Source organism: Carica papaya, chromosome 6, assembly GCF_054855325.1.
Source record: "Carica papaya isolate Zhongbai chromosome 6, ASM5485532v1, whole genome shotgun sequence".
Classification (NCBI taxonomy): domain Eukaryota; kingdom Viridiplantae; phylum Streptophyta; class Magnoliopsida; order Brassicales; family Caricaceae; genus Carica; species Carica papaya.
In genome coordinates, this window is record NC_142314.1 from 8,851,993 (window position 1) to 8,877,569 (window position 25,577).

The 25,577-nt window shown below is 36.6% G+C and overlaps 2 protein-coding genes, 1 long non-coding RNA gene and 1 pseudogene across 8 annotated transcripts; 1 reads left to right on the forward strand and 3 right to left on the reverse strand.

Annotated features, from left to right (window-relative positions):
- The first annotated feature begins 695 nt into the window (after positions 1-695).
- On the forward strand, positions 696-7,608 carry LOC110818967 (MATE efflux family protein). The gene is made up of 15 exons (XM_088222063.1): positions 696-985; positions 1,536-1,929; positions 2,042-2,181; positions 2,516-2,659; positions 2,763-2,934; positions 3,105-3,244; positions 4,183-4,279; positions 4,425-4,525; positions 4,704-4,867; positions 5,432-5,503; positions 5,616-5,732; positions 5,868-5,963; positions 6,064-6,185; positions 6,561-6,618; positions 7,392-7,608. The coding sequence occupies exons 2-15, from the start codon at positions 1,580-1,582 to the stop codon at positions 7,470-7,472; spliced, it is 1,854 nt and encodes a 617-aa protein (XP_088078189.1). The 5' UTR covers positions 696-985; positions 1,536-1,579; the 3' UTR covers positions 7,473-7,608.
- Positions 7,609-8,357: 749 nt separating this feature from the next.
- LOC110819041 (putative flavin-containing monooxygenase 1) lies at positions 8,358-11,303 on the reverse strand. 3 transcript variants are annotated; one of them, XM_022048123.2, is made up of 5 exons: positions 10,740-11,303; positions 10,520-10,585; positions 10,159-10,396; positions 8,939-9,473; positions 8,358-8,835 (listed from the first exon to the last, which is right to left on the reverse strand). In XM_022048123.2, the coding sequence occupies exons 1-5, from the start codon at positions 11,184-11,186 to the stop codon at positions 8,490-8,492; spliced, it is 1,632 nt and encodes a 543-aa protein (XP_021903815.1). In that variant the 5' UTR covers positions 11,187-11,303; the 3' UTR covers positions 8,358-8,489. The 3 variants fall into 3 exon arrangements, with proteins under 3 accessions (XP_021903815.1, XP_088078190.1, XP_021903816.1); XM_088222064.1 differs by having other exon boundaries at positions 10,159-10,441; XM_022048124.2 differs by lacking the exon at positions 10,520-10,585 and having other exon boundaries at positions 10,740-11,301.
- Positions 11,304-11,988: 685 nt separating this feature from the next.
- Positions 11,989-15,382, reverse strand: LOC110819104 (uncharacterized). Of its 3 annotated transcripts, none has more exons than XR_002540619.2 (3): positions 15,107-15,382; positions 14,401-14,831; positions 11,989-13,347 (listed from the first exon to the last, which is right to left on the reverse strand). It is a non-coding gene; the product is annotated as an uncharacterized LOC110819104 (long non-coding RNA). The 3 variants fall into 3 exon arrangements; XR_015821816.1 differs by lacking the exon at positions 15,107-15,382 and having other exon boundaries at positions 11,989-12,392; positions 12,615-13,347; positions 14,401-15,100; XR_002540618.2 differs by lacking the exon at positions 15,107-15,382 and having other exon boundaries at positions 14,401-15,100.
- A 1,052-nt stretch (positions 15,383-16,434) lies between these two features.
- On the reverse strand, positions 16,435-18,902 carry LOC110819101 (putative flavin-containing monooxygenase 1; annotated as a pseudogene). The gene is made up of 4 exons (XR_015821385.1): positions 18,315-18,902; positions 17,638-17,875; positions 16,963-17,368; positions 16,435-16,841 (listed from the first exon to the last, which is right to left on the reverse strand). The product of XR_015821385.1 is annotated as a putative flavin-containing monooxygenase 1 (transcript).
- Positions 18,903-25,577: the final 6,675 nt, after the last annotated feature.

Consider the following 25,577-nt stretch of genomic DNA (forward strand, 5'->3'; position numbering starts at 1 on the left):
TTTACCATAAGAAATATATTTGGTGTATTTATTACACCAAAGCAATAGGTGTCGTGGTACAGTCGGTTATCACGACAGTTTAACACAGTCAAGGTCTTCGGTTCGAAATACGGCAACGCCAAGGTTTATATTGCCGCCTTGAAAAAGAAAATTTTTTCCTATTCCAATAATAAAGTTTTTTTTTTTTTTTTGTTAACTAAAAATTAAATTATCTTTCAACCGATTATATACAAAAAAAAAATTTGGTTATTTAAAAATTTGGCTGAAGATTTTTTAACAGATTTTGTAATTAAATTAAAAATTTCAAATAAAAAACCTTCTAAATCTTTTTAGGCTGTCTACTAAAAGATGTAAAAATAAACTACAACTATATTAACATTGTATCTCTCTATTTACTTGTTTTTCCTCTAAATTTTTCTTTAATTTTTACCTGGTGGTTTATATCTTTAAAACTCCCGACAATATTATGTAGATATATGCATCTATACTCTGTCTAGGATATTAGCCAATTTATTTTAAAATTATTTGAAAAATTACCCACATTTATCTTGTGATTTTTTTTTTTTTTTCTGGGCTTATTATAGACTTGCTGATATCTTGAGAAATTTTTTATAAAATTAAAAAAAAGAAAATAAGAATAAAACTTTAATTTACTAAGCTTGGACTCAAGATTTATTATATGAGCCTACTCCGTCAGAAGAGCCCAAATACAAGTCCATGAATCAACTTCTTCTCTCTCCCCTTTCCGCTCCACTTCGTTCCAGTTATCTTATATTTTCGCTTTCTCGTATCTCTCATGGTGATACGTGAAGCTCTTTTACCCCGGTGCTTTGCCTTGTCTTTTTTCTCTTCTCTTACGTAAAACCCTAACAACGTCTACCCAAACAACACAAACAAGAAAAGAGAATCAGAAGGTTATTTTGGTGTAATTTTAATTCGTTTTACATAACCTGCCGCCATTTTCGTTTCCTGGGAACAGAACAGGGTACGTTCCTCTAGATTTTACTAGTCTATAGTATTATTTTCACTTTTTTTTTTTTTTCATTTAATTTCGCTTTTTTCCTTCTCCTTTTCCCATTTCTATGTAATCGAGGTCAGCGATCGTGCTTGCGTTTTTTGCTCTGTTCTTAATTCTGATTTCTCTTGCGTTTCCGTTATGGTTTCACCATTTGATGAATGAGTAATAAAATTCTTCAGCTTTGTCTTCTTTGTTTGACGGGTTAGTTCAATCGGATGAATTTTGATTGCTTTCCATTTTTAGCGCTCATAACTTCTTTTGCTCTGTTGTTTGGAATGTGAAAACCAACACCTTTCTCCCAACTTCTTGTTTTAATCTGTAAACCATCCGATTATAAATATTTTACTCTTCTTAATTTGTGGTAGAGTTTCTTTAAATGGAAATTGGGTGTTTGTTTCGTTTGATAGGATTTATACACGCATGTCATACGTATTTTCTATATGAATATGGGAATGTAATGCGCATTACTTATTGATTTCTAAGTTTATCAGTTCCAATTCTTTGTACTGATAAACAGGATCTTCAACCCAGTTTTGAAGCTATAGTCGAGAATTATTAACAATGACGATCACTCAACTTAGTAGAAGAATAATGTCTGCTGGATTGACAAGTGAGACTTCTAAATGGAGAAAGGTTGAAGGTTTGGGAAGGTTGCATTCATCAGGGCAGAAAACTGAAGCTCCAAATTTTTATGCTGCTAACAGTAAGGGATTAGATTATGTAGATGGTGCATGCAATTGTACCTTGTCTGCAAAATATAGAAGCTCATTGTCACCGTTGGTGATTCACCACCGAAGTTACTACTCTAATGTGGTTCGGAGTCAGTTCACCCCCGATTGCAGTGTGGATTCTGCTGACTTCGAGGAGACATGGGCTTTAGGAGAAGATAATGACACAAGCAGTTTAATGGGGTAACCTTTGTTAGACTTTAGTTAATCTTGTTATTTTTCCATTCATATTCAGCTACACTGAATACATATTTGGTTATACTTGTAACACTTAAATGTTTTTTCATATTGGTAGTGAAACGAAGGAGAGAGTGGATGAATCAAAACCTTTGGATGTCAAGCAAGAGCTTGTACTGCTTTCTTTACCTGCAATTGCTGGACAGGCAATTGACCCCTTGGCACTGCTGATGGAAACAGCCTATATTGGTAGATTAGGTGTGGTTTAGTTGCTTCAATGGTTACCAATTGGTGCTTTGCAAGTATCTTTTTTGTTTAGATTTGGGAATTGGAATTAATTCTTAAACTTTTATGGACGTCATGTTTATCTCTTTCCGTCAGTTCATTGTTAACACTTCATCCTTTTTTGTTTGGTCAAGACTAGTGTTTTGTGATCCATCTAGTTTAGGTTGAAGGCATAATTGACTCTTTTTTTAGGCATTCGTTTATGTTGATTATAACATATTATGGAAAGATGTTGAATGTGATCAAAGCTTTGCCGATGGGCACCTTTAAGCTTTTGCTAAGCAAGAGTTACTTGTTATCTCTGTAGGCTCTGTGGAATTAGGTTCAGCTGGTGTTTCCATGTCAATTTTCAACATTATATCAAAGCTGTTTAATATTCCTCTTCTGAGTGTTGCTACCTCCTTTGTGGCTGAAGATCTGTCGAAGAATGCCAGTCAGGACTTGACATCAGGTGAAATCAAGCTGACAGTGTAACTCCTTACTCCTATATGTTCTTTTCAGGGATGCTCTTTTGTACCATCACCTTCAAATTTGATTGAATTGCTGCTGTACAGAAAGGGGTAGTCTAAATGAGAGTTCTGATGCTAAAGCTTCTGGTGGAGTAGCTGAAAGGAAGCAATTATCTTCGGTATCTACAGCTTTATTATTAGCAGTTGGAATCGGACTGTTCGAGGCCTTGGCATTGTCACTGGGATCTGGACTGTTTCTCAGATTAATGGGTTTGTCACAGATAAGTTCCATGTGAACAGAGTCTGTAAGATATAATGAAAAACTCTATGCATCTTTATCTGCATAATTCTGTCCTCTGTCAGTGCTGTATAATTGATAAATCATCTCTCTCACACTCGTTGAAGATATTGATTACTTTAGATGAATTTTATGTTGTGTTTAAATAAACAGGCATCGGAAATGTACATTCCAGCACAGCAATTTCTTTCACTGAGAGCTGTTGGCGCCCCAGCTTTTGTAGTGTCTTTGGCTCTTCAAGGCATTTTTCGTGGTTTCAAGGATACAAAAACTCCAGTTTTCTGCTTAGGCAAGTGTTTGATTTAGCTTTTGATAATAAACTTTTCATATTTTCCGTAGTTTGCTCCCAATATATACTATAACACTGGCCTGTTAGGTTGTTGCTGACATTTGTATACAGTGCTTGCTTTGAATATGTTGCAAAGTTCTTCTGTTTCATTTTGGCAAACTATTGTAACTCGGACTGGATGCGTGTGCGTGCGCTGTTAATTTACAAGCTTCAATAATTGGAGTATGATTGCACCTAAATGTTGTCTATTACTGAATATAGGATTCACGTAATGGGTATATGTGGTCATCATTCCTAACTAACAAGATTGGACCAAAAGAAAACTCATTTGTTATGATTACAACTAAATTTTCTCTATCACTGAATTGAGGATTCGGGTAGTGCATGTATGTGGATTTTCATTTCAAACTAACAAGAAATAGGAAAAAAGAAAACTCATTTGTTACCAAATTGAATTGTGTATTTATCATTTCAATATGTCTTTCATAATAATGCCTGTCTGGAAATCATTCAACAGCCAAACAATGAGTAACAAACTCTCAATCATGAGGCTCAGGTTGGTTGTTTAAATGAGACAGACTGGTGGTGCCTCAACCTTTTTATTAGGTACTTTTTAGGGGACTGATGGATGACATACTTGACAGTGTTTTAGAATTTACTTGTGACCCATTTTTGTTTTCTGCTTTCCTTAGTCTCTAATTAACCTTATGTTATTGGTTCATGTTTGATCATGATGACTCTTCTACATTTAAAAGAAATATGCATTTTATCATACATAAGTGAAATGTGTCTTAAGAACCAATATTAGTGATGTTGTCGTGGAGAAAAATGATTGCTGAAAGCATGAATGAAAATTGATGTTAAATAGTGCTTGACGTATGATTTTTATATCTGTTAGTTCATTGTCCAATATAATGCCTTTTATGTAATTGGTGCAGGTATTGGTAATTTGTTGGCTGCGTTCTTGTTCCCCTTGCTTATTTATCAGTTTCGCATGGGGGTAGCAGGAGCAGCCATCTCAACTGTTATCTCTCAGTATGTGGTTTATGTGCTTTAGTTTTTTGTGTTGCTTTTTACCAGAATATAGCTAAAAGATTGGACCATTTCCTGTCGGTCATCCAATCATTTGTTTAGGACTTTTTTAAATGGCTGTGACTTATATGCTCCAATGGTCTCCCAGATATATTGTTGCTTTTCTCATGATCTGGTATCTAAACGAGAGAGTTGTACTATTGCCTCCAAAAATGGGACAGTTGCAGTTTGGTAGCTATGTAAAATCAGGTAAATTTTTACTTTCCTGCTATTCTTATCCCAGTTTTTGGAAAACTAATCTTATTATGAGATCTTGTGATAGTCTTCTGGAAGCAAAAAGTGCTGTGCTGTCCATATTTGTATTTTTTTTTTCTTTTCACTTTTTGTCGAAGTCTTGGACATGCTTTTCTTACAAAGGGTCTTATAGGTGGCTTTGTTCTTGGAAGGACTCTTGCTGTGCTGATGACGATGACACTGGCGACCTCAATGGCAGCTCGCCAAGGTTCTGTAGCTATGGCTGCACATCAGATATGCATGCAAGTATGGCTGGCTGTATCTCTTCTTACAGATGCACTTGCTGCATCTGGTCAGGTAAAACAAAATTTGCTTGTAAAAAAAATTATATATTAAGTGGTCAACATCTTGCATGAAATACTCAGACTCTAGACATGAAAGGTGTCCCTGCTGAGTGTTTCCCTGCAGTTGATGATGAGAAATAAGCTTTCTGTGCAAGCTATGATCTTAGATTTCTCCAAAGAGGAAAGTAAATACCTGAAAATAATTACATGGCTTTTGGTCCAATCCGGTTTTATTTTCATTCAATTCTTAAGTTTTAGTTATTTAATATATAGAGTATCATTTACATATTTCATATATAACTTAATGAGTTTCCCTCGTCCTCAATTCTATAGTCATGAATTTGTATTCCCATATCTCTAAGTAAGGAATTAAAACTTGGAATTGAAATACTATTTTTGTTCAAATTTTATCCTATATGTATTATATTCTATTTCTATTATATAAAATTTGGATTTGAACCAAACTCAATACTAATGCTATTTTATGGACCCTTTCTGTCACTTCTGTAATAATGCTGATGTTAAATTTGCTGTTTTTTGCTTATAGTCAAACTCTTGAGTTCTTTTATTTTTATAGACCTTGATTGCAACTTCTGTATCTAAAGGCGACTTTAAGGGTGTAAAAGAAGTTACCAGTTTTGTTTTGAAGGTAAGCTTTTCTTTGATGCCTCACAGTTATGTTTTATGCCATGTGGTATTTAGACAGTATGTATCAGATGCTTTCGTTGTAGTTGAGGTTTTTAATTTATGTGTATTTCCAGATTGGATTGCTCACAGGCATTTCCTTGGCTGCAATTTTGGGATTATCTTTTAGTTCTTTGGCCACTTTATTCACCAAAGACGCTGCGGTGTTAGAAATTGTTAGTACTGGGGTATTGGTATGTATCCAAATCTATGGTAAAGCAACCTCTCTCTTTCGCTCTCTAGGAGGGGATTGGTAGTGGATGGTTTAAATCTCTAAAATAATCTGCTTTCCTGCTTATTTATTTATTATTTGTTTTCATTTGTTATAGTTTGTTGGTGCTACTCAACCTATTACTGCTTTAGCATTTATTTTTGACGGTCTCCACTATGGCATGTCTGACTTCCCATATGCAGCTCGCTCTATGGTAAGCTGCATTCTTGTGCTTGTAACTTCACAATGTCATTCTGTCAGGTATAAAGGTTTCAAGAACTTGTTTCTTCTAATATTTGTCATCTGATTTGTAGATGTTGGTGGGAGCAATATCTTCTTTTGTTTTGTTATATGCTCCATCTGTTCTTGGTCTTCGTGGGGTTTGGTTTGGCTTGGCTCTCTTTATGACATTGCGAATGGTGGCAGGATTTGTTAGGTAAATTGCAAAACTTTAAGACTAATATATACAGTTTTGCATAGTACTTTTACATATGCGTCTGTATGTAATAATTTATGCGATGTCTGTGCTAACCAAGGAACTTTTGCTTCTGAAAAAAATTGATTATGGTCAAAGTATATAAACAGTTCCATGAGAGTATATGCATATCTAAGAAGTGATTTTAAGAAGTGTTTTCTCGGTTCTAACTCTGGCAAGTGCTTTGTCACACGTGTCCTGTCCAAACTTTTTTTTCATCATTAAATCTTTTTAGGAATTTATAATATTTGCTAACAGTGGTAGTCTGCTTATTTTTGTGGTTTCTTCCTGTTCATCACTTATACCCTTATCTGATATTTGACTTGTACTTTTCAGACTATTGTCAACAAGGGGCCCATGGTGGTTTATGCATGGGGACATCCAGAGAGCCGAGGTTGGTGGATATGCGGAATTCTGTTGATCATTTAGAGAGCAAGTTTATTGGTCAGAATTTGACAATCCATGTATTATTTTGTTGGTGTTGATTATTAGACACTGCCATATAAGATATTAGTTCCACGAATAAGAAATAATTGTTATATTCGGTCATCTGAATAGATGCTGTCAAAATGGTTGTAAGTAATTCAGGACGCGCTCTATGAAACTTAGAATTATGAGTTCTTTTAGAGAATTATAATGAAGTTGAAAAACAAAAAGGGGAAAAAATTCTCCTTGATAGCAAAACAACTTCTCTTTTTCCCTTATTGTTTGTGTGATGTAACAGAGAGAACAGAATTGTACGTACTAGCCCTGTTGAGATTATAACTACACGAGGCAATTTGTGGTAAAAAAAGGAGTTAAAAGGTTGATTCAGGTTTTGATCTTGGAACCCTTCTCGTACTGATTTTGGCTCGATGATACCATCCTTGTGACTTAGTTTAGGGTTAAACATTTATTGTTTTACTAAATCAGTTTGCAATAAAGTAACAAGAACTGCTGATAGTTCTTCTCTTCTTCGCGGTATGATTATTTTGTATATCTTATTTACATTGTCATCTATTCTTTTTTTTTTTTTTTTTTTTTTTCCTTTTGAGGTTAGATAATTACTCCTCTTAACTTCATCTAAACATCTATTAATATAACAAGGTGATTCTACGTCTCCCAGTCATATATCTTGTCAGATTGTATTTTACGGGTCTACAACTGGTTACCCAACTTCTTTTTCAGCTAACTCACGGAGACGGGAACAACGTGGAAGTGACTGGAGGACACCAGTCGCCATTGAAGAAGTCAGGGAGCTTTTCATGAGAATTTGCACCTTCGAGAAGATAGCTTTCTTAGCTGTAGGACATTCTACTTTCAATTGGTTGTAGCAAGTACATAAGAAACATACCTACAATAATTTGTTATTCATTGATTTCGAAATTAATTAATTATTTCCAAATCTTATGTGCATTTCAATACCGAAAGTAGATTATCTGATATTAGTTTTATGATTCTATAGCAGTAAATTCTTATGTTAGGGAATGATTGAAGCAATCATATATTGTATTTGTCTGTTGAGGCTTATAACTGATACAAACGTTCTGCTTACGGCTACTTGATGCCATGCTTTACAATGACTGCTTAAGGTTCGTATGGACAGAAAATTTAGATGCTTTGCTTGTTTTTATTTTCGGTAGAATATATTCATATGTATGTGTGTGTGTATATATATATATATATATTTAAAATTTAAAGGTTCAGAATATTTTTCAAGTTAATAAATCAATTATTTTTCGTTTACTTAAAGAGACTCTGTGAAAAACAAAAACATTTGTCTCCATACTCAGATATTTTCATTCTAGTAGTTCTTGGCATCTGCTTTTTCTTTTTTCCTTAATCTTAGCATGGAAGGTTGGATATTGCCCAAATGTAATCAATGCCATGGTGCCTGGTGACCCAACAGTCAACAAGAAGAAACCCACACGCAATGCAAACAAAATAAGTTTTCTTTTCATTTGCAATGCAGTCAGCATCTTATGATTACCTTCCTGCTGAAAAGCCTTGTTCTGCCCGGTTCAATCTTCTCCTTTTTGCTAAGTCGGGTTAATATCTGAGAACCCTCGCACCAAAAGAGCTTCTCGCCCAGAAATTATGGCCTTAAAAAAAAAAAGAGAAACCCAATAAAGAAATATGGAGACCCGTTGTGGGTGGGTTTATTCTTAAGCAATTTTATTGATAGTAGATTCAATTCTCTTCATTAAAACATAATTTGTTGTCTTCGAGCTACTGGGTAGGAATAGAAGGAAAGTTGATCCAAAGAAATTCTCGTAGATTGTCAGATTAAGAGGACACTAAGTAGTCCGTGGGACCATAAGGCTCAAACAAATCAGCAAAGAACCCTTTCTTCCTCTTTGGATTCCATCCCATATCCTTGCACAGTTGATCGTTATACCAAATATGAATAGCAGCTATGCAAGATCTTCTGTAGTATTTGCCGGAGTACCGTTTCCAGTGTTTGTCCCATTTCGCAACATCTTCTTCCATGTCTTTAATGCTGGGTAACTTGAACGTCCCACCAAGTAGCTCTGCCAGCCATTTGCTTCTTATTTCCGAGGTATACAGGTTTGAAACACTTTCTGAGTATCCAATCACTGCTAGTTGCGGAATTCGAGGATGTATACATTCCCTGATCAAATGGAAAGTTCAATTGAATTATTGACACTAATGATCCAAATTATTTTTTATGTTCTTGAAAAAAAAAAAAAGAATAGAAAGCGTGGGTTGGTAACCTGTAGAGAGGAACAGCTGCATTAGTGGACCCTAAAATGGAGTCCTGAAAGGTCTTTGACATAAAAATGTCCTTGAGCTTTTTATCACCACTGAACCCAGTAGCAAATATGACCAAATCTGTCTCAATAGGTTTGGTTTCACCATCAACCATAATTCCCTCTTTACAGAAACTAAAGCTTGGAGCTTTCTTTAATATGATGCTTCCCTCTTCAACTTTTTCATAGAAATTTTCAGGCACTGTTGATACTAAACATGTATTGATTTGATTAAAAAAACTGTGTTCTGGCACCATTCCAAACTTTTCCAACCGAAGCTTCCTTTTAATATGTGTTTCAACAAATTTTGAAAAAGCCCATCTCACGGGTGAAAGAATTGAAGCCAAGAGACTGAGCAAGAGGCCCTCACCAGGTTTGTGTAGCAAAAGCTCTGAGAACCGGGTTAAGTACAAATACGCTAAAGGTAAACCCCATGGAAGATAATCAGGGACGCCCCATTGTTCACTTCTGTATAGCACTGTGCATGGGTTTTGCTTCCCTGCGAATGGGTGGATTGAAGTTACACAAGTGATAAATAAGATGTTTTCTGTGAATCTATGGTAGGATATTACTGAGGGCAAGTTAAAAAGGTCTCATTTAATTTAGTTTTTATTTAATTTATAGTCAATTTCTACTTCTAATTTCTATATTATTTTTGAATATATAGTTGGTGAAAATAATAATTTACAGATTTCAAACATGTTTATAACTCTTTATTGTATTAAAAAAATTAAGTTACACGTAACTTATGAATATGATAATTGATATTTATTTTTTTGAGTTTTTTTTATTTACTTTATGTGCTAAACTTTATTATGGTTTATATATTTAGAATTTTAAAAATTATATTAATACTTATATATACCTATGCAGATAAATATTTATAGTAAATAAAAGACTTTTCTCATTTTCAATAAAAGATATTTTAGAATTACTTCTATTTTATAAAAATTTTCCCAATAAATACAATAAGACTTATAATTATGCACGTTGAAGTCTATAAAAATCAGAACCAAGAATCAAACGAGAAAAACCAAACACGCTGTCATTATATAAGTTTTTGACAAAAATTTAACAATCTATTGAGAGATTGATAGCTAAAATGAAATATCCGCTCCAATTTTTACCGAGTTATTGTGTGATTAACATGACGAGAAATTGTAGAAGGTGAAATTTGAACGTACCATTTACTGCTGCGACCTCCATTGCGATGTCCAGTGCAGATTTCTGGAAGCCAACAATGGCAACTCGCTTTCCTTCAACAAATTTACCAGCAGTTTCGTACTCCATCTTAGTGTAGTCTATGGAGTGTATCACCTTTCCATGAAACGTTTCTGGTCCCTTTCCAGGTGGGTATTCAGGAATATTCGGCACATCACTAAATCTCCCCACACACAGAATCACAAAATCCACTTTGTAAATCTGCAAATTTTTTCTTTTCTGGTCATGCTTTCCAGTCTTGAGAAGCTATTTGGAGACTTTCAGAAATAAGTTTCAATTAATTTTGGGGTTTTTACGTTAAAATAAGCTCTTGAATTGACATACGTAACTAGTTGGAAATATTTTTGCCAATGCTTGACCGTTGGAGACGTTCTTTGCACCTAACTTTCTCTTTAATTGTACATGAAATCGAAAGAATACGTTTTAGATTTTGTGATTAAAGTTAGTATCATTTTTTTTTTTTAATTGAATTCATCTCGTTTTTAAATTTATTTGAAGTTCATATAAGGGGATAAATTTATTTGAAGTTGCTTATTATGTGTACCTTTGTCTCATCAGCAACGCCATGGTTGTGCTCCACCACTACCTTCCATTTCCCTCCCGAGCCAAATCGCTCACCATTGCCACTCCATAAACTCCATTTTTCGATCTCTTCACTGCCAGAAGCTCCTTCATATTCAATTCCCACAACTCTTGAATTGAATTTGATGTGCTTGATTAAGTCAAAATGCTCCGCATAAGATTTAATGTAGTCAAGAACTTTATCGTGATCAGGAAAATCTTCCGGCACTGAACTCGGCCATGGAAAATCTGAAAATTGGTAAATAGATTTTGGGGTCTGGAGCTTCGTCGTCTGTATGGTCTTGATCCAGACTCCTCCAACGTCGGTTCGAGACTCAAAGACGATGGGTTGCAGACCCTTGGAGAGGACGTACTTGCAGGCGAGAAGGCCACTAAGACCAGCTCCAATAATGGCAATCTGTTTCTCCATTAATGGCGGTATGGGTTGTGGACTCGGGAGAGAATCTTGCTGTTGAATCTTGTCTTTTCTTTTTTTTTTTTTCCCTCAAATTACTAGTACCGTAGCATTGAAGTGATTACTTTGTAACACTCCTCCACAAGCTTTTATAGCTTTAAATACGTACGAAGATTTGGAAAAAAAAAAAGGAGATATAAATATATATAAATACACATACATATATATATATATATATATATATATCAAATAGTTCATCCTATGTCAAATTTAGATAAGGATGGCAATGGGCCCTGAAACGACAATGGGTTTGAATTTGGGAACTATCAATATTATTTCACCTATATATAAATATAACTGTTTATATTAATAAAAATTCAAAATATAAATATTATTAATGTATTAATTATTTATATATCAATCAAAAATTAAAATATATATGGCAAGTAGATTTCATCAGGTGAGTTTTGCTCAGCAAATTCCGAAACCATCTTGTTCTAAACTTTTTTAATTTAAATTTTTGACAAACTCAAATCCTGATGCACTCTAAATAAGTTATTTAATGAAGAAAATGAGGCGCTTAAATACAACGTGTTCAAATTGAAATAACGAAAATAAATATATATGTTTTGTGTTGAAATAATATTTTTTGGGAAATGATATTCCACGTCTTAGTCAGAACGTAACATGTGAAAAATATCTAGATATGAAATTTTTTTTTGTGACAGCTACTTGAACGGAGAGGAAGGTAGGTAGTACAAATATTGGTCTCATCAAATTTAACTCTCTACCCTCACAACTTAAGATAACTTCCATGTAAATAATCAAAATATATAATAATTTCCTTCTTAACTATATATTTAATTTTATTTTATTTATATTTCTGTACATTATAAAAAAGAAATACTAAAAGCATCTATAGAACTACAACAGTAAATCTTGATGATTCTGAAACAGTACTCTTTTCAAATATCCCCGGTTGAATGATTGGGATCAGTCGTGTTGTTCTTCGTCAATGTCAAAAAATAGGCAGTTTGCGAGTCCCTTAAAAAAGACTTAAAAGTTTGCTGCGTTTTCCTATTTTATTTCTTGGGGAGATAGCATAAAATCTGTGCTGCTTATCTGAAGATGTTGAAAGTGGTTCCTGCAGCCCAAATGATTCTTGAAGTGTGCATGATTGATCATGTTATTTCTTCAATATTTATAAAACCAGGTGGGTTCCTGAAACGAAATACAACTCAAAAAGTATATTTTCATCAAATATAATCCTGGACGCGTGGGATTATAAACTGTGACCAAAACAAAAAAAAAAAAAAAAAAAAAACACAAATACAATTCAAATATGTCCATATCTCCCCTAAATCTGAGTGTGACAACATGCACAGACTCAGCCTCCAATAATTGAACTGTAAGACTTTTGTGAACATATTATCCTCAACTTACCTTCAGAAGGAATATACCAGAGTTCACTGGCAAGAACACCCCCTTGTACAAAATAGATCACTAATCACGCATGTTTTGGGAGATGCATATTGAATTGAAGGCCATACAGGTGTTCCCAACATTATTAGACCAAATAATGGGTGCACATGAATAGAACAGGATGGTCTTCATATTAAGATAAGTTAAGAATCCAAAAAAAAAAAAAAAAAAAAAGAAAAGAAAGAAAAGCAAGTGTAAAAGCTACGGCAGATACTCGACTTCAACACAGGAGCAAAATACAGTTGATTGTTCCTGACGGTTAACTTATAGGTATTTGGACATCCTGCACAATCAACATCCGGAATGCTTGAATAAAGTAGCAAATCATACTGCAGAGCAGAGCATAGCATGTGTGGCAAAGAATATGTTTCACAACCTGAAGATGATCATCTCTGGGAGAATGCTTAAACTGACAGACTTGGTTTACTGCAAAACAGATATCAGCTTCAGTGAAACTCAGGTTCTGGAGAGAACCAACTAGGCAGCAGTAAATTGTTTGATCATGAAGAGAGGAATAGGGTCATTAGACCATTTTCCCTGAAATTGAGAATGAGAATACATTCGTCTGCATATTTTGTTTGGTCTGGAAAAAAAAAAAATCATTTCTTATTTGGAGTGACCTGGATTCCCAAGAAGTTGTGGAGAGTAACATGTTCTTCATGTTAAATTGGGCTTTCAATTGATGTAGAAGATGCTGTAACAAAGATGAAGTAGTTTAGTAAGAAAATATTGTCCAAAAAATTGAGGAACCTGAACACTGAAGGTCTACAAAGCTTTAAGATAGAGCAAAGTGGGAAAGATACAAATAAAACTAAATAGAGTAAACTGAACTATTTTGGTTTGCTTAGTTTTGTTTATATGGTGAAGTGGTCTTCCTTGGTTTAAAATTTTCATAGACCAAATTTTGTGCTTTGCTTTGGGTGTAGAGTGCAAATTACACCAAATCAAACCACTCCATTTACACTCATAGCCATGACTTCTCAGTAATGGCTTCAACAACTCAACAACAAATTGGTAAACGGAATTGACCAAGGGCTGCAAGAATGTATGACAAAGATATATAGGATGACAAAGGAATTTACGATGTTGCAATCAAGAACGAGCCTGATTATGGAAAATTTATTTTATTTCCTTCCATGCATCGCGAGTATTTAGTGTTATTTGGGTTGAGAACAATATAATTCGGAGGACACAATTGCTTAAATTTAAGAGAGGACACATAGTTTTTTTTTTTTTTTTAGTGAAAATGTATGATTATACTATAAACACACTTTGTTTATCCCTCGTATGACTTCATATGCATGTTTGAGGTAAAACATTCATGGTTCTACTAGGTTCATACCACCTCTATTGTCATAGTACTGCCACTAATTGAAGAACCGGAGATTAAAAACCGTAGTCAAGCTCAGTTTATATCACACTCTCCAAGCACACTCTGCGAGCACATTTGAACACATTAATTGTTCCCAACAACCCCAAAACACATTGCATGAACACAAATACTAACTTAAAATGATGTGGTAAACATATACTAGTCACGTATTATATGCAAGATGATTCAAATTCTGAAAGTTCTCCATTTCACCCACCTTAGTTACTAGTACCAAAGGAACTTAGATTAAGCATTTTTTGACATGATATCTCTGCACTTAAGAGACTACTAATATGCAGTTTAAACGATTTAAGTCTGCACTTGCCCAAAAACACAACAAGAATGGAATAAAAATTTCCAACAAATGGAACTCACCTGAGTGAAACCCGACCTCGAATGCATTGAAAAAATTACCCGTGGAGCCAAAAACGCACTGGAGCTGCTAGTTAAGGAACAAGGCGTGGTTTTTCAAGCCTGCTGTAGCCATGATGAACACGACTATGATGGTTTTTCAAGCCAACTGTCGCAGAGTTGACCAAATTGGAAAAATTTGTGTCGGAAATATCACGGCGCCTCTGTCCCCGGAAATCGCTGCTCTGTCGGCAGACAGCAGCAAATCTCCGCCGAAGAAGGAAACTGGAGCGTCCTAAGCAAGGCATGACATCGGCCGGTCTAAAATTTGGTGGAATAAGCTGAAATTGGTGATGGCAGCGAGGCACGGTGGAACTACAGTGTGACTTTTTGCGCGTGCTATGCGGGTGGCAAGCCCCTCGGTTTGCTTGAGGTGGGAACTCCGTGGCAGATGACTTCCACTCCCGACGAAAGGAAACGCGGTGAGTATATATTAAAAAATATGTGGAATTTTTAATTTGTTCTACTTATTCAGTTTTATGCAAATAAATTATAAATAGCGTATTAAAGAAAAATAGCCATAAAATTTGAAATATTTGTTTTAATTTTTAAAGAATTCAAGATAATCCTATAACAATCAAATAATGAAATTTATTTATTTCATAAAGACATAATTTGAGGTATACTTGCGAAACAAAGGGGAATCTGGATGAACAAAAGCTTTCTTTACCTGCGAAATTGCTGGACGGGCGATTGACCCCTTGCCACTGCTGATGGAAACAGCCTATATTGGTGGTTTAGTTTCTTCAATGGTTACCAATTGGTGCTTTGCAAGTTTTTTTTTTTTTTTTTTTTTAGTTTTGGGAATTGTGATTAATTCTTAAACTTATATAGATGTTATATTTATCTCTTTGCTATTGATTCATTGTTAAAACTTCATCCTTTTTTGTTTAGTCAGAACTAGTGTTAATGCAATCCATCTACTTGGGTTTGAAGTCATAATCTGACTTTAGTTTTTAGGCATTTGTTCATGTTGATTAGGAGATATTACAGAAGGATGTTGAATTTGGTTAAAGGTTTTTTTGCCTTTAAGAAGCTAAATAGAAGCTATCATTCCACCAACTTTTCCTCCTTTCTTTGCTCTCTATTTTTCTTTAACTTTCTCAAACTTTTCACTCAATTTTCTTTTTTTTTTTTTTTTCCGCATATACAGAATGAATTTATAATTATTTATTTAACTCTTTGAAAAGTTATTTATAAATTCAAAATTTTAGTTCATTTATATTTTGAACAGAACTAATTTATTAATTTTTTCATTTTATATAATATTAATAAAAAAATATTAAGAAAAAATGATAAAAGTTAATTAGAAGTTTTAAAAAAATATCATGATCGAATCTCATTAATTAGTTTCATTGATATTTTTGAAACTGTAAATGTTATCTAACATATGATCATATAATTCTATGAAATTATATGACCTTAAGGAGGTTTTTGAATTGTTTGATCGTAAAAGAGATCTTCTATGATCCTCTATAATTCTCCACATGAGGAATCACTTTTTTAAGTTTTGTTCAGCCTTTATTAACTTGATTATAATCATATAACTGCTCTGGGTCTTGAAGACAATCAGATGGTAGCCCCTTGAAGGGGGTGTATTTATTACAACTGAAAAGGCCACTGATACCAGCTCCGACGATTGTCATCTGCTTCTCCATTCTCAGTGTTTGGACTTCAGTCTCAAATGTCTATAACCTTCAAAAATTTAAGAAGCCCAGAAGGCAATTATGTCCTGAAGATCACGAGGCACCAAAAGGGTGTTGTTTTAAATTGTCCCTTCTCATTTGTATAAAGACCAACCATTAACTGTGAAGCACAATTTCAAGACAACAGAACATCGATCAGAATCATCAAGATTCTATCTTTTTGTGCTTCTTAGGTAGCTTATGGGGAGGAGGGGGGGGGGGGGGGGGGGGGTGAAATAATAATAATAATAATAATAATAATAATAATAGTTCAGACAAAAACAAATTATTGTTTATATTGTGCACATTAAAATTAATATGAAAATTAATTATTGAGTAGGAGTAGAAGGAAAGTTGATCCAAACACAATCTCGTAGATTATCAGATTCAGAGGACACTAAATAGTCCATGGGACCATAAGGCTCAAACAAATCAGCAAAGAACCCTTTCTTCCTCTTTGGATTCCAACACATGTCCCTTGCACAGTTGATCGTTGTACCGGATATGAAGAATAGCTATGCAAGATCTTCTATAGTATTTGCCAGAGTATCGTTTCCAGTATTTGTCCCATTTTGCAATATCTTCTTCCATGTCTTTAATGCTGGGTAACTTGAATGTCCCACTGGCCATCTGCTTCTTATTTCCGACGTGTAAAGGTTTGAAGCACTTTCCGAGAATCTAATCACTGCTAGTTGTGGAATTCGAGGATTTATACACTCCCTGACCAAATCGAAAGTTCAGTTGAATTATTGACACTATCAGAAATTTTCCCACTTGTAGATCTTTTTGTTTTCTTAATAAAAATCTAAGAAGGTTGCTATAGAAAGCACGGAAAGCTAACCTGTACAGAGGAACAGCTGCATTAGGGGACCCTAAAATGGAGTCCTGAAAGGTCTTTGACATAAAAATGTCCTTGAGCTTTTTATCACCTTTGAACCCAGTAGCAAATATGACCAAATCCGTCTCAAGAGTTTTGGTTTTACCATCAACCATAATTCCCTCTTTACAGAAACTAAAGCTTGGAGCTTTTTTTATTATGATGCTTCCCTCTTCAACTTTTTCATAGAATTTTTCAGGCACTGTTGATACGATACATGTATTGATTTGAGTAAAGAAACTGTATTCTGGTACCATTACGAATTTTTCCAAAGGAAGCTTCCTTTTAATATGTGTTTCAACAAATTTTGAGAGTGCCCATCTCACAGGTGAAAGAATTGAAGCCAAGAGACTGAGCAAGAAGCCTTCACCTGGTTTGTGTACCAAAAGCTCAGAGAACTGGGTCAAATACAAATATGCTAAAGGTAAACCCCATGGAAGATAATCAGGGATACTCTATTGCTCACTTCTGTATAGCATTGTCCACGGATTTTGCTTCCCAGCAAATGGATGGATGGAAGTTACAATCTATTGAGAGATTGATAGCTATATGAAGAATTCCTTAATACCCAGATTCAATTTTTACGGAGTTATTACGATTAACATGACGAAAAATTGTAGAAGGTGAATTTGCGCGTACCATTAACCGCTGAGACCTCCATTGCCATGTCCGGTGCAGATTTCTGGAAGCCAACAATGGCAATTCGCTTTCCTTCAACAAATTTAGCAGCAGTTTCATACTCCATTTCAGTGTAGTCTATGGAGTGTATGACCTTTCCATGAAACGTTTCTGGTCCCTTTCCAGGTGGGAATTCTGGAATATTTGGCACATCACTAAATCTCCCCACACAAAGAATTACAAAATTCACTTCGTAAATCTGCAATTTTTACTTCTCTGGTCATGCTTTCCAATATTGAGAAGCTATGTGGGATCAAAAAGATATTTTCTTTGCATTAGAAAAATTTTAGTACGTTTCTTTACTCACCCAAACAAAAGAAGAAATTAAAGCTTTCTTGCATGAGATTATGAGTTCCGTTCAGAAACTAGTTTCAATTAATCTTGGATTTTTCACGTTAAATAAGCTCTTGAATTAATATATGTAATTACTTGCAAATATTTTTGGAGACCTTTGCATGTAACTTCTCTTATTTTTGCATGCAACTTTCTCTTTATTTTTACATGAAATCAAAAGAATATGTTTTAGATTTTCTGATTGAAGTTTGTATAAATTTTTAAATGAATTTTATCTTATTTCTAAATATATCTAAAGTTCATATAAGGAGATAAATTTATTTGAAGTGGCTTATTAAGTGTACCTTAGTCTCATCAGCAACGCAATGGTTGTGCTCCACCACTACCTGCCATTTTCCTCCCAAGCCAAATCCCTCACCATTGCCACCCCATAAACTCCATTTCTGGACGTCTTCACTGCTAGAAACTCCCTAAATATTCAATTCCCACAACTCTGGAATTGAACTTGATGTGCTTGATTAAGTCAAAATGCTCCGCGTAGGATTTAATAGTCAAGAACTTTATCATGATCAGGAAAATCTTCTGGCACTGAACTCGGCCATGGAAAATCTGAGAATTGGTAGATTGATTTGGGGGTCTGGAGCTCCGTCGTCTGTATGGTCTTGATCCAGGCTCCTCCAACGGCGGTTCGAGACTCAAAGACAACGGGTTGCAGACCCTTGGAGAGCATGTACTTGCAGGCGAGAAGACCACTCAGACCAGCTCCAATAATGGCAATCTGTTTCTCCATTAATGGCGGTATGGATTTTGAACTTGGGAGAGAATCTTACTGTTGAATCTTGCCTTACTTTTTTTCTTTTTCAGATCACTAGTACCATAGCTTTGAAGTGATTTCATGGCAGCAGCAACAAGATTATATAGCTTTAAATACATACGAAAAATTGATGAAAAAAATATATGTATAAAATATATATATTTCAAATAATTCATCCTACGTCAAATTTAAAGAGGAATGGCATGGTTCCGGAACCCACAATGGGAATTATAAATATTAATTCACGTAATTATTTTATTATATTAATATAAATATAATTATATTTATATTAATAATGTAACCCAACATTATTATTATTATTTTATTATTTTTATCAATATAATTATTTATTAATTTAATTTAATTTATTTTAATGAAAAAAAGAGTAAAAAATTAGTTAAGGATTAAATTGAAAATAATTTTGAAAAAAATGGGTGAAAATTTAGATTTTGGGAATATTTTTAAAAGAAAAATCAGAAACCGGGATCAAAACGCAATTTAAAAAAATTGTGCCACGTCAAACGCCCGGTCAGCAGCTTCGACCAACCGAGACGCGCTAGGTGGCAGAGACGCAGGGGGAAGCCACGTGGGCGATCCGCGAGCGCGCAATCGGACGGCTGAGGTCCGTTCCCGCGTGCACGGACGACCTAGATTGAAATCACGCATGGACGACCCAGATTGAATCACGCACGGACAGCCCAGATTGAATCGCGCACGGACGACCCAGATTGAATCGCGATGAACGATCTAGATTCATTCTCTATTTAATCGCAATCGGACGGTTTAGATCAAAAGCGGATGAGTATAAATAACCCCATTCGCACCCAAACCCAAACCCTCATCGGAGAAGACAACTCAGCCGCCGGAGAGCCGACCGCCGCCACCCGCCGCCACACCGTAACAATTTTCGATCGCCAAACGAGATATAAATTTTACCCTTTGCTCATAATTTAATTTTAAACATACTCATGACCAAATTAGAGCAAAAGGACTGACCGATTGGCCGAAAAATGTTGGTAAAGCCCGGTGGCGCCGCCGCGGGGTATTTCGAAAAACGCCTCCGATGAGGCATTTCTCGATTTCCGTTCGATGTGATTTTTCTACCGTTGTGATCACATTTCCTTCTCTGCAGGTTGACCGGAGCAAAACACCCAACCGCAACGTGAATCGGAGGAGCTGTCGGTGAGTTTCAGTTTTCTACGTTTTTTCGGTCAATTGAGGGCTTAAGTGTGTTTTATTGCAGGAACTGATGCAAATTTGGCTGAATTCGACTGAAAACGGCCAACCCAAGGCGGATCACCATCGCCGAATTTTTGAAATTGGCCGAGTAGGCCCTGGGATTGATTTTTGGGTTAATTTGGAACATTTGTAGGTACCATAAGTGCGTTTTAGTTTCCGAAAAAAAATTCAGGGAACCCAGGGACCGCCCCTAGGCGCAGTAAACCATTTAGCTTTTCGGTGTCAAATCAAGTAAGGACCCCTCACCCTATTTACTATCATGGAATTGAAGTTTGAATAAATAATAATACTGTATTTTGTACAAATTAAATAGATGTGCATAATTAATTATAGATTGCTAATGGAGCTCGAACTGGACATTGTTCTCTGCTGATTTCTGTTGATTGATCTTGCAGTCTAAAGGCATGATGGTTTCTGATTTATCTATTTTATGGTTTAAGTGCATGTATGATTGAATTGACCGATGCATGTTTATTTGTTTATGTAATTATGTTTGATTTGGTAACGGATACTAAGAAAAAATAGGAAATGGGTGTGATCTAATAAACAGATAAGAAGACAGCCTCACTAGATATCCTAGGAGATGGTAAACAGATCGGGTTCATAGGGAATCCTACTGTGAACGTTGTCTCATACTGGACGGGGTATGGGGACGACCCACTTCACCCTCATACCGAACATGGTATTGAAGTTTAATGTCTTGGTGCTCATACCGGACGGGGTATGGGGTCGGTTAGGTAATTAAGACTGTTAAAGAAAAGGGTTCACGTGTAGCGGAGATACCTCTATGGATCTCCATGGATACTAGTAGGCTGGTGAAACGAGAAATGGTTACGATTTAGTTTATTGTTAATAAATGTGAATTTATGATATGTTCTATGTTGCTGATCGTGCATGAAGTTATGATCTGTATGATATTTTTTCTTCTATAATTTGTTTTCATAAATTCTCCAATGGTAAGTAAAAAGGTAAATTGTTTATTTTAAATAAATATATTGGTTTAAATCTAATGCTCCATTGGTTATTTTTGATTTTCTACCAACCTTTACTTATGTGCCGATGATATAATATGATATCCTTACTAGACTAGTGTAGCTCATCTCTTATTTAACCATTTTACATCAAGAGGACCTGGTTCCCGAGCCCGATCTGCAAGAAGATTGCGAGTAGATGCTAGATACTTTATATTTTCCTTTACCTTTCTCATTTCTCGTGTTTCATTCAAAGAATTCATTCCGTGATGTTTGTTTAATACTTTTAAGTTATTGTGTAAGTGATATAAACTGTAACCTTTTATTTTGCTTCCGCATTTAAATTATTATATATTTCCTTTTGGATTTCTGAGATTGTTACAGTTGGTATCAGAGCCGTGTTCCTCGAACCCGTCCCTTACACAATAATACTTAGAGAAACACCAAACTAATAAATTATCACTCAATCCTTCCTTATAAAATGCAGGTATTGAGAGATTAGGAGAGGAAGACCCCCACTAAACCGAGCAGCTCGGGATGGTTCGCTTAGGGAAAATGTTGACAGGATATTTGAGATGCTGGAGAGACTCATTACTGCCCAACAGGGCCGAGAAGAGAGGAGGGAGCTACCTGACCCTCCCCCGCTACCACAAGTTGAGCCACCACTACAGCGAGAGGATCCCGAGCCACCCCGGTATAATCTTGCTCCTCCACAGTACCACCCGGCACCACCGTAGTATGATCTGGTGCCCCAGCCACAGTACAGGCCGGTACCGCCACAGTACAATCCGGTCTCCCCACCGTATCAGCAAGTACCACCACAGGGCCTCTCAGTTTATCCTCAGCTTGGCCTAGTCCCTTTTCCACGGGACCTCGTTCCTCCCACGATTGATTCAGGCTATATAGAGAGGTATAAGATATTAAACCCATCTACTTTTGTAAGGAGATCTTCTTTTAAAGGTGTCGAGTACTGGTTGGCAAAGACAGAGAAGGCCTTCAAGACCCTAGGGGTGACTTATGAGCAGAAGGTCACCCTTACTACCTACATGCTAGTGGGAGAAGCAGACCGTATGTGGGAACTCAAATAGACCACCCTGCTTGTTCCAGTTACTTGGAAATAGTTCCTAGCAGCCTTTCATGCAGAGTACCTCCCAGAGCATCTCCGACATCTAAAGGAGATGGAGTTCATCCAGTTAGTCCAAGGGAACATGACTGTGTTAAAATATGCTCGTAAGTTCCTAGAGTTTGGCCGATACTCTTCTAAGACGTTGTTGGATGAGGGTAAGAAGGCTAGGAGGTTCCAGTGGGGCCTCCACCCAAAGATCAGGCAGCATTGGTTCGTGCTGGAGCTCAGGACTTATTTGGCCATTCTGGCCAAGGCACAGCTGGTGGAGAGGAGCTTTCACACCCTTCCTCAGGCAGCAGGGAACCTCAGACCCTCAGCTCCACCCCGCAGACTAGCACCTACTGCATCTGTCCAATAGAACAAGAGGCCCAAGCCGGTGATCCAGGCTCCCCCTCAGGTAGCATGGAACCTCAGACCCTCAGTTCTACCCCGTAGACCAGCACCTACTGTGTCTGTCCAACAGAACAAGAGGCTCAAGCCGGTGATCCAGGCTCCCCCTTAGGCTCCAGTGGCAGGACGTGGTAAGATCTGTCAACACTGCGACAGGGATCATGGGGACCGGGCCTACTACCGCCTCAACAACATCTGTCGCATATGTGGTAGTGCCCAACATTATACGAAAGAGTGCCCAAGGAACCAGAATCATAGCAGATCTCCTATTTAGGGCAGGGCTTATAACTTCACCCAGCAGGATGCTGAAGCCAACTCGAACTGGTACAGAGTATGTACACTATCTGTAACTATCTTGCTCATGTTTTGATTGATACTAGTGCATTGTATTCATTTGTTTCACATGTTTTTGCATCAAAATTTAATGTATTACCTGATAAACTTAATTCTATGTTGTTTGTGTCTACTGCTGGGAGTATGATATTATTGGGAGAAGTCGTCTACGGGGCTTGTGTCGTAGAGATAGCAGATAGAAAATTGAGTGTGGACCTAATAAAATTAGACACAGAGGATTTTGATGTAATTTAAGCAATGAATTGGCTAGTGGCGTATCATGCCACCGTAGATTGTTTTAGCAAGAAAGTTATATTCAATCCTCCTAATGAGGAGCCATTTACCAATTAATAAAATCATTTAGTACTTATTCCTTGATGACAAGTTTTCTTATTCGTCGAGTACTTTAACCCTACTGTTTTATCTAACTAGGCAAACCCAAGAAAGAGAATGATGTTCAAGAGATTTCGGTAGTCTGAGACTTCTCATATGTGTTTCCGGATGAACTACCCGGACTGCCAGTGGACAGAAAAGTCGAATTCACCATACACCTACAGCCGGACACCCAACCTATTTCGATTGTTCCTTACTGCATGAGCCGCGTTGAGATGGAAGAACTGAGGAAACAGATCACTGAATTGTAGGACAGTAGTTTTATCATACATAGTCTGTCCCCTTGGGATGCCAGAGTCACTTTTGCCAGAAACAGAGATGAAACGTTGAGGCTATGTATTGATTACAGAGGATTGAACAGAGTCACAATCAAGAACAAGTATCATCTTCCTAGGATTGATGACATCTTCGATTAGTTGCAGGGTGCGCATGTCTTCTCTAAAATAGATCTGCGTTCAGGTTACCATCAGGTGAAAATCAGGACAGAAGACATCCCCAAAACACCTTTTCGAACTAGGTACGGACATTATGAGTTCCTGATCATGCCATTTGGGCTAACCAACGTCTCAGCCATCTTCATGGATATGATGAACAGGGTCTTTAGGTAATTCTTAGATTAATTTGTTATCATGTTCATCGATGACATCCTGGTTTATTTAAAAAGTAGAGAGGAACATGCTCACCATCTAGCTCAGATTTTTTAGGTTCTCAAAAGAAAGAAGTTGTATGCAAAGTTGAGTAAGTGTGAATTTTGGCTTGAGCAGACCACCTTTCTGGGACATATTATATCAAAGGATGGAGTATCAGTGAACCCTGAAAATGTTGAAGCGGTGCTCAGCTTGGAGAAATTGACATCAGTTAAAGAGATCCGTAGCTTTCTGGGAATGACGGGCTATTACCAGAGGTTTATTGAAGGATTTTCTAATCCAGCTGCTCCCCTGACCCGGCTCACAAAGAAGAATATCAAGTTTGAGTGGAATGAGGACTGTGAAAGAAGTTTTTCAGAACTAAAAAAGTGTCTGACTACTGCACCTGTGCTGGCCTTACCGAGTGGATCGGGGGGATACACAGTTTACAGTAATGCCTCTTATCTAGGTTTGGGTTGTGTTTTAATGCAGCATAGGAATGTCATAACCTATGGGTCCAGATAGTTAAAGAGTCATGAGAAAAACTATCCCACCCATGACTTAGAGCTTGCCGCAATCATACACGACTTGAAAACTTGACACCATTATTTATATGGAGAGACCTTTCAGATCTATACCGATCACAAGAGTTTGAAACACATATGCACTTAAAAAGATCTCAACATGCGTCAGAGAAGGTGGATAGAACTTCTTAAGGACTATGATTGTGTCATCTTGTATCATTCGGATAAGGGCAACGTGATAGCCGATGCACTCAGTAGAAAAAGTGCATGTATATTAGCCAATTTGATTGTTTCAGATGCAGGTAGATTGGGGCCACACAATAGGTTTGACTTCAGGACTTGAGGAGAGTCACATGTTTGGGTCATCTGACCGTTTAGCCTGAGTTAATCCAAAGAATAAGAGAAACTCATTCAGCCGATCTCGCCCTAGTAGCCCTCAAGAAAGATGCAGAATTCTGAGTCTTCGCTGATGGGTTGCTCCGATTCTAGGACAGGGTGTGTGTTTCAGATGACAGTGAGTTAAAAAAAGACATCATGATAGAGGCCCATACCTCAAAGTTTGTCATGCATCCCGGAAGTACTAAAATTTACCAAAGTATACGACCCCGATTTTGGTAGAACGAGATGAAAAGAGATATAACTAACTTTGTTTCTAAGTGTTTGGTATGTCAGCAGGACAAGACAGAGCATCAGCGCCCAGCCGAGCTACTTCAGTCATTACAGATCCCAGAATGGAAGTGAGAATATATCACTATGGACTTCGTGACATGATTACCTAAGGCACGCTCAGGACATGATGCCATCTGGGTAAATGTCGATCGGCTTACCAAGTTTTCTCACTTCTTGGCCATCAGAATGACTGATCCCTTAGACAAGTTAGTAAGAATGTATATCCAGAAAATAGTTAGATTGCATGGAGTCCTAGTGACAGTGGTGTCCGATAGGGACTCCAAGTTCACTTCTCGATTTTGGAGTAGCTTTCAGCAAGCCATGGGAAAGAAATTGTCCCTCAGTACTGCATTCCACCCTAAGACTGATGGACAGTCAGAAAGGACAATCCATACACTTGAGGATATGCTTTGAGCTTGTGTCCTTGACTCCGGGGGCCTTTGGGACAACCATCTATCCCTGATAGAGTTCGCCTACAACAACAGCTACCAAGCGAGCATTGGCATGGCTCCGTATGAGGCG